Genomic DNA, 9,173 nt, shown 5'->3' on the forward strand with positions numbered 1-9,173 from the left:
GTTTCACTGCTGTGGCTCAGGTCACTGCTGTGGCACAGGTTTGATCCCTGACTCAGAAACTTCCACATACTGAGGGGGCCGCCAAAAAACAAAGGAAAGAAAGAGAAAGAAAAGAAAAAGAAAAAGCCCTTCTAGTCAAAATGCACTTGAAGCATCCCCATCACTTTGAATCACGTTTAAAATGCAGAATATTGACTCCCCGCCCCTCCTGAATAAAAACGTGATTTTAACAAGATTTTCATGTGACTCCTATGCACATTAATGCTTGAGACACACTGGTCTGGAGGTTTCCATTAAAGACAACACGTGAGTTTTTATTTCTTTCTGAAGAGCAGGAGAGAAGGAAACCTATTCCAGGTGGTGAGAGCTATTATGAGGGAGTTCTGAAATCGTAAGTTGCAATTTCTCGTTTTCGGTACAGCAGGAATAATAATTAACACAGTGTTAACTGCTTACTGGACTTTGTTCTAAGCGCTTTATGTGGAGCAGCTCATATAACTTTCCCAAGGCTATTAGGCAAGATTCGCTATTACGTCCACTTTTTGGGTAAGGGAAACGAAGGGATAGAGGGACCCACTTGATCAGGGACCCACTGACGAAGCCAGGCCGAGGGAATCAGAGATGCCTTTGCCAGCACCCTAAGTCGTCCACACCTCCACCAACACAGAACCAAAGCTGCAGCCCCAAGCTCTCCGCACCAGGTGAAGGATACCGGATCCCGCCAGTCGCCTTCCGGGAGAAGCGCAGCCTAGCGAGCAGAAACCGGAAAATCGTCACCTCACTCCCTACCGGAAGTCGGTGGGAAGCGTTTCCTCGTTTGTGACCAGGCTTCCGGCGATATGAGAATACAGCTGAAATAAAAAGGGATGGTCTTTGAAGATGACCGGGCTCTAAAAAGCTTCTAAGCGGCGCCCAGGAAGCTTTGAGCCACTTTTGATAGGAATCAGGGTTAGCAAAACTTCAGCAGTTCATTGCTGCTAAGAAGGCGCAGGCTACCCGCTCGCCCTGGGGTGAGCTAGAGTAGACATCTCTATGGTCGAGAGACCATAGAGAGGTTCCTTCCCATGCGTGGGGCAACGCCTGAGCAGTAGCAGCTGCGCTGGAAAAATGGCGGAGGAGGAGTGAGTATCAGGGGCTCTGAGATTCTGGGTGGTGCCCTGAGCATCTGGTGCCATCCTCAGTATTTATTTCTCGGTGGCGGAAAATAAGGATCCTTGTGGACTGAAGAGAGACTTAGAAAAGGCTCCAGATTATCGAAGGAGGAGGGAGGAAGTGTTGGGCTGGGGCGGGCGGATGGGGCCTCTGTCAGGTTCGGATTACCTACCTCAAGGGGTGAGGAATGAGTTTGAGGCTGCGGGCTGGAGGGTGGGTTTCCCCAGCCTGACTTAAGTATTATCTCTGCAGCTGGGTCCGCACCCGCCCCAACCCCACGGGGCGGAATCTCATCGCTGGTGGTATCTGTAAAAGGCTATGACAGTAAAAGCTCCATTGACATACGAGGACCAGTGGCTAAGGGGTTCATGGTTCTTGAAAGCTTTTGAGAACTGGAGTCAGAAACGCCAGGTGGCGGGGTGGGAGCGCGGTCCTTAGGAGGTTTTAGACAGTAATGTTTGCGAAGCCCAAGCTGTCGTTTGGAAACGCATTGCAGATTTGTTTCCTAAATACTATCGCTTTTCTCCATTTTCTCTCTCAGGCAAAGAAAAAAGATCCCTTTGGTTCCAGAAAATCTCTTGAAAAAGAGGAAGGCATATCAGGCCCTCAAAGCCACACAGGCGAAGCAAGCGCTTTTGCAAAAGAAAGAGGTAATAGTGGGGAACCAGGTGGAAGGAATGAGAATTTGTGTTCGGTGAGTTTTATCCAGCACATGTTGAACTAATTTGGTACTGACAGTCGGCTTCCCCCATCAGCTGGATGATACATATTTGCTAAACAAAGCAAGTATGTATCAAATGCTTTCTGCAGGCAAAATACTGGAGTAGAGTTTAAGGAAAAAGCCAGTGGAGAGTGTTCCTTCCGGTTCATACCAAGGGATTCGAGAACATGCTTGTGTACCTAAAAGAAAAAAAATTTTCTTTTTTCTTTTTAGGCCGGCAGGTGTGGCACATAGAGGCTCCCAGGCTAGGGTTCAAATTGGAGCTACAGCTGCCGGCCTACACCACAGCCACAGCAACCCCCGATCCCAGCCACATCTGTGACATATACCACAGCTCACCACATCGGGTCCTTCACCCAATGAGTGAGGCCAGGGATCAAACCTGTGTCCTCATGGATACTAGTCAGATTCATTTCTGCTGAGCCACGACAGGAACTCCCAAAAACTTAAAAATTTTACTTACTTTTTTCAACCACATCCATGGCATATGGAAGTTCCTGGGCCAAGATTCCAGTCTGAGCCACAGCTGTGGCATTGCTGGGTCCTTAACCTGCTGTGCCATATTGGGAACTCTAATTTTTTTTTTTTTAATGTACCAGGTTTTTTGGTTTGCGTTTTTTGTTTGTTTTGTTTTTCTTTTTAGGACCACATATATGGAGTATGGAAGTTTCCAGGCCAGAGGTCTAATCAGAGCTGCAGCTGCTGGCCTACACCACAGCTACAACAATGCAGAATACTTAACCCACTGAGTGAGGCCAGGGATTGACCCCACAGCCTCATGGATACTGATCAGGTTCTTAACCCGCTGAGCCACAACAGGACTCTGAAATAGTTTTTGCTATTTGCCAAATGTTTTGGAGAAATACATATTTGGGAGGCATGAGCTTTATGATGCCTTATGTTCCAATAAACGTTGACTGACAGTGTGTAAACTAATTGGTTTTTTGCTTATTCAACAAGGACTGTCCCCAGTAGTTCTCAGGTTTTCTCAATTTCACCTTTACTTGAGTATGTTGGTGTTGTTTCCCCTCCCCAACACCCACGCCACAGCAGTGACAACACTGGATCCTTAACCCACAAAACCACCAGAGTGGGTTTTTCCATTATATAATAAAGTCCTAGTGTATAGCACTGGGAACTATATCTAGTCACTTATGATGGAGCATGATGGAGGATAATGTGAGAAAAAGAATGTATGTATGTTTGTGACTGGGTCACTGCTGTACAGTAGAAAATTGACGGAACACTGTAAAACCAACTATAATGGAAAAAGTAAAAAATCATTTTAAAAAACGAATGATGCTGGGAAAACTAAAAAAAAGAGAAAAAAAAGGGATGGGAGTTCCTGTATTGACTCAGTGGGTTAAGAACTTGACGTTGGAGTTCCCATTGTGGCGTGGTGGAAACGAAACCCACTAGGAACCATGAGGTTGCAGGTTCGATCCCTGGCCTCATTCAGTGGCTTAAGGATCTGGCATTGCCGTGAGCTGTGGTTAGGTTGCAGATGCGGCTTGGATCCTGTGTGGCTGTGGCACAGGATGGCAGCTGTAGCCCCAATTGGACCTCTAGCCTGGGAACCTCCATATTGCCTCGGAAGCGGCGCTAAAAAGACAAAAAGGAAAAAAAAAAGAACTTGACATTGTCTCCGTGGGGGTGCAGGGTCAAGCCCTGGCCTTACTCAGAGGGTTAAGGATCCAGGGTTGCCACAAGCTGTGGTGTAGGTCGCAGATGCAGCTCAGATCTGGTATTGCCAAGGCTGTGATGACAGCTGGCAGCTGTAGCTCCCATCTGACCCCTAGTCTGTGGCAGGTTCGCTGTTTTTTTAAAAAAAAAAAAAAATAGAGGATGTTTGGTCCCTTTTCCAGAACAGAGGGCAAATAAGCTCTACCGATAGTGACTAATGAATGACTGTTGCAGAAGTAAAGACAATTAGAGACATAAAGTGGTGGTGATAGTCTGTCTTCTCTGTAGCAGAGGAAAGGAAAGGAACTCAAGTTTAAACGACTGGAATGGTTCCTACATGATTCCTGGCGGCAACTACGTGACAGAGTGCGCCTCAGACGACTGGAAGTGAAGCCTCATGGCTTGGAAGTGCCAGATAAACATTCCTTGGCCTTTGTTGTACGCATCGAAAGGTAGGGAACTTGCTGGATCCTGGGAGGCTGAGGCAAACTATTGGTTCAGGCTTTTTGGGGGGTCTTTTTGTTTGTTTTTGTTTTTTGATTTTTATTCTTTCCATTATAGCTGGTGTTTACAGTGTTCTGTCAATTTCCTACTGTACAGCAAAGTGACCCAGTTACATATATATATATATATAATTTTTCTCACATTATCATGCTCCATCATAAGTGACTAGATATAGTTCTCGGGGCAGTACATCAGGATCTCATTGCTTATCCATTCCAAAGAAGAGTTTGCATCTATTAACCCAGATCCCCACTCCACCCCCACTCCCTCCCTCTCGTTTCAGCTTTTGCCTGTCTTTAGGGAGATGACAAGATAGTAGGCCTGAAGCCACTGATGCAAGTTGTGCTAGAATTCAGGGCTGAAGGAAACAGATTGCTATTTTCAAGATTAGGGAGCCTCACCTTAGGCAAATAGACATGAAGTTACTCTAATTGCTTTGAGGGTTCAGTGCTGGCTGGATGTGGGGTGAGGGCCGCCGTGTGGCATGCAGTGGTTGAGGGCATTCTGAAGCAGGAGCTTGAGGCTGAGACCTGCAAAGGGTTGGGGGAAGCCTTTCCAGGCATAGATGCAAAAAGTCCTGAAGTGGGGTTATCAAGGTAGCCTCGAGGTACTCAGGGTCGAGTGGATCGAGCATATGCAGTGCTGGGGAGAGTACGGACAGCTTGTTCCACATTCGGTGGTGCCTTACCCATTCCTACCTGCACCCCCAGCTCTGCCTCCTTCTGTTTCCCTCCCCAGCCAATCAGACCACAAACCTTTGTGTTTTAAATATGTATGCACCTCTAACCACTGCCCATCATCTCTCTCCTGGACTATCGCATCAGCTTTCTAGCTGGGTTTCCCAGACTCTGGTGTCACACTGCTCCTCAGTGATTGTCAGAAACAAATCTGGTCATGTTTCCTCTACTTAAAATCTTCCATAGCTTTTACTGCCACAGGAGCAAGTCTGGCCTCCTTAGCCTGACACACAACCCAGCACAGACACACATTCGGGGACCATCTGTATTCCCATAGCCCCTGAGCCTTTGCTCTGCATCGCATTGACATGATCTGTTTACATAGCTGATAAGCACTCAGCTGAGCTCTGTGAGGCGTGGTCTGCGTCCTGCCCTCCCCCTGGGTGCCCGGTGGTAGCACACATTTCGTGGGTGCTTGCTGATCCAGCCTGACTTGCTCTGTTCTTCATTTCAGGATCAGTGGGGTGAGTTCAGTGGTGCAGAGGACCATTGCAAGACTTCGCCTGAAGAAGATTTTCAGCGGTGTCTTTATGCAGGTCACCCCTCAAACCATAAAAACGCTTCGTATAGTGGAACCTTATGTGACCTGGGGGTGAGTGTGGTTTTTTGGTGTGAGTTCACATTAAGTTTTATTTGAAAATGTTGAGAACATTAGGATGCACAGGGTACTGTTCTCCAAGGCTTATTTTGCTGTGTTGAGGGAGCATTTTGTTGTGAGCAGTCATCAGGAATCAGCTGCCAGCCTTAAGAATCTTGAGATGTGGGGTGGGCAGAGCGGGGCTGTCAGTGCCGCTGATGATGGTCGGAATGGGCCGTGGCAGGGCTTGGTCATCCACAGGCTAAGGCTGAGTAAGCCAAGTAGAGGAGAGATTAATTCTTAGAATCTCAAAGCAGAGTTAGGCTAATACTCCTTCCAACATTAAAATCCAAAAAGGTCTTGGGTTTAATTTCAAACTCTTGAATAGGGACACCTAAGACCAGAGTCTTAGACTATAAGCCAGGATTTTACTTTTGCCTGGGAATTATCTTTGCCTGGTGAGCATTTGTATCTGTAAATTTTAACTTCTAGTTACGTAGTTTTTCATCTCCTTCAGGTGTATTCTCCAGCATCCCAGCTGCAGTGCGTTGCAGGACACTTCCTGGGAAGGGGGGGGGTTGGGAGACTCCGTAGCTGGGTTGCAGGACTGTGGCCAGTACATGCGGGGGGGGTGGAGGGCTAAGGTTGTGCTTTATTCTGCCTCACAGATTTCCAAATCTGAAGTCTGTTCGGGAACTCATCTTAAAACGGGGACAAGCCAAGGTCAAGAACAAAATCATTCCCCTGACAGACAACACAGTGATTGAGGAGCATCTGGGTGAGTGAGCATCCTCGGGGTCAGTTAGAGCAGAACCTGCCTGAGTGCCCAGCTCAGGCCTCTAAGACCCTTGTGTGTGCTGGGGAGACGTTGAAGAAAGGAATCTGAACCTTATGTTTCTTAGGGAAGTTTGGTGTCATTTGCTTGGAAGACCTCATTCATGAAATTGCCTTCCCTGGGAAGAATTTTCAGGCGATCTCAGGGTTCTTGCGCCCTTTTCAACTCTCAGTGGCCCGTCATGCTACCAAGAATAGAGTGGGCTTCCTCAAGGAAGTGGGCTCTCCTGGCTACCGTGGTGAACGCATCAATCAGCTCATCCGGCAATTGAACTAAACCCAGGTGAGGTGAGGTGGGGCCGCACACTGCCCGTGGGCTGACTTTTATGGGCCTGGCCTTGCCCCTTAATAGGCTTTCTGCATTTAAAAGTGTATGGAAATAATGTTGGGGTAGGGAGGGTTGTATTCCCAAGTCTAATGGATGGAGTTGGGCTTGGAATGGAACCCTGAATGCCTGGTTAGGACATGGGGCTGGTGTACAGAGTTACAGGATAGAAAGCAGAGTAACCAAAAAAACTTCTGTGTTGCCATGGTCAGTTAGTTGGAGATAGGGAGACAATATTAAAAACTAATTGCAAAAGGATCTGAAGGTTTAAATTACCGCTTTCGTTGAAGGCTTTTTTTTTTTTTTTTTTTTTAAGGGCCACACCTGCAGCACATGGAAGTTCCCAGGCTGGGGGATGAAGTGGAGCTGCAGCTGCCGGGCAGCCTTATAGCCACAGCCACACCAGATCTGAGCTGCGCCTGCAACCTACACCACCATTCGTGGCAACACCAGATCCTTACTTAACCCACTGAGTGAGGCCAGGGATTGAATCTGCGTCCTCATGGATACAAGTCAGGTTACACTGACCCACAACAGGACCTCCAGAGGACTCTTGATTCTCTTTGAATTCCTTTTTATTGTTACTATGCTTAGGTCCCCAAGTTGCAGTAAATTTGTGTTAATAAAGTTGTGTTTTTCTTCCTCAGAATACCTGAAAGCACAGTGCATTGGAAGCATGTGTTTTTGTCTTATGGAATTATCACCCAGTATCTTCAAGGAAGATTATTTTCTGCTGTAGCTTCAGAAGCTGGAGTGGAAGAGTCAGAGAAAGATGATGTTCACGGCAGGCACTTTTCATCCCACCCACAGTGCCATGGAAAAGTTCCTGTGTATTTTCTGCAGTGACCGCCATCTACCTCTGAAAAACAGCAAAGGACTCATTCCATGGAGAAGGTAGTCCTGTTTTGTCACATCTTCTAGGAAAACTCAAGCATGAATACAAGACAGCAGTGGCATACTTGAACCTGCGGGCTCCTCGGGTCTTGCTTTGGAAAGAACTTGAAATACAATTAGAAAGAAGCACACAAAAATAATGCTCCATTGTCTCTGCTGTGAGTCTGTCTTCTAACTTCTGTGACAGATTGATGTGCTGTCACTTTGCTGGGTCTAGGTGTATCTGGTAGCTTCCTTACTTTTTCCTGCAACTAGTTTTCCACCAACTAGTGCTTACTTTTTTTCCACCAACTTTTTTTCCACCAACTTTTTTTTCACCAACTTTTTTTCCACCAACTTTTTTTCCACCAACTTTTTTTCCACCAACTAGTGCTTACTTTTTCCACCAACTAGTGCTTTTTTTCTCTCTAGCTCAGGATTTTAACCCATGAGAAGGAAAGGACTCTTTCCCTAGGAAAACATGAACACACTACAGTTTTTTCTTGGAAGTTTAGGGTGGTTGTAGACCTGTCTCAGGGACTGAGGCACCTTATGTGAAGAAGTCCTGTTCTACCAGTTTGGTTACCCAGGCTCTGACCTAGCTGGTCTCCTCTGGTTCTGTGACGTATAGAAGACCAAAGCTTACCAAGGTGGCTCTTGCTCTTCAACCCAAATGAGTTGTTTCCCATTAAGAACACAGTAATACTGAGTTCCCGTTGTGGTGCAGTGGTTAACGAATCTGACTAAGGACCGTGAGGTTGCGGGTTCGATCCCTGGCCTTGCTCAGTGGGTTAAGGATCTGGTGTTGCCGTGAGCTGTGGTGTAGGTCGCAGACGTGGCTGGGATCCCATGTTGCTGTGGCTGTGGTGTAGGCGGGTGGCTACAGCTCCGATTAGACCCCTAGCCTGGGAACCTCCATATGCCGCAGGTTTGGCCCTAGAAAAGACAAAAACAAACAAACAAAAACACAGTAATAGAGAGCTAAGCCCCTGTACTGTCTGTGACTCGGGGAAATGCCTGCTCTTTATTTCTCCTGGGCTGCAAGATGGAATTTTCTTATTTCCATGATGGTCAGTCCTCTTTAAACCCAAATCAGGAAAAAGTAAACCATTTTCTTGGTTTGGCATGGATGAAATTAACAGTATTTGATCTTTAGGCCCCAGGCAAGCTACTGAATTGGATCCTTCCCTGATATATTCTAGATTTCAGAAATAACTGCCCTAGATTTCAGAAATACTGCCCTCTACTGACTACAGGTAATTTTATAGACTAACACTGGGGCTCTTGGAGATGTTAGACCTAAAAGGGGAGAGAGGTCCTCATCCTGCTTGTATTTGTCATCAGTGTCCACCCCTAAGTGGGCCTTCCCTCTCCTGTCACTCACCAGTTGCCTCAGTTTTCCATCTGAGCAATTGGTGAGGGTGTGCCAAGCCCAGCTCAAGAGCTGAAAACATGCTTAACCATCTGTGCCCTGTTCCCGTAAGATCAGCTCTGCTGCAGTTTTGGCTCATGGGGCCCTCCAGCATAACTATGAGATTGAGTTGGCGGTATTAGCTATGCCTTAAAATGTGCCAGATTATGAGGCAGTTAGTTTTTCATCAGCACAACTTAGTCAGTCTAAGAATTGGAAATTTTTATCCCAACTGAATTTGAGGGTTAAACCCAGGAAGAGCATCTCAGAAAGCTCTGAGAGCTGTTCCACCCACTAAAAGTCAAGACAGTTATATAAGCAATTGAGACAGAGGGCTCTACCTCATATGACATATT

At 46.7% G+C, this 9,173-nt stretch overlaps 1 protein-coding gene across 1 annotated transcript; it reads left to right on the forward strand.

Moving 5' to 3' along the window:
• RPL7L1 (ribosomal protein L7 like 1) lies at window positions 805-8,514 on the forward strand. The gene is made up of 7 exons (NM_001123192.1): window positions 805-1,121; window positions 1,694-1,802; window positions 3,845-4,008; window positions 5,252-5,389; window positions 6,043-6,152; window positions 6,277-6,491; window positions 7,181-8,514. Exons 1-6 carry the CDS (start codon window positions 1,108-1,110, stop codon window positions 6,483-6,485), a joined length of 744 nt encoding a protein of 247 aa, NP_001116664.1. The 5' UTR covers window positions 805-1,107; the 3' UTR covers window positions 6,486-6,491; window positions 7,181-8,514.

Source organism: Sus scrofa, chromosome 7 (assembly GCF_000003025.6).
Source record: "Sus scrofa isolate TJ Tabasco breed Duroc chromosome 7, Sscrofa11.1, whole genome shotgun sequence".
NCBI classification, from domain to species: Eukaryota; Metazoa; Chordata; class Mammalia; order Artiodactyla; family Suidae; genus Sus; species Sus scrofa.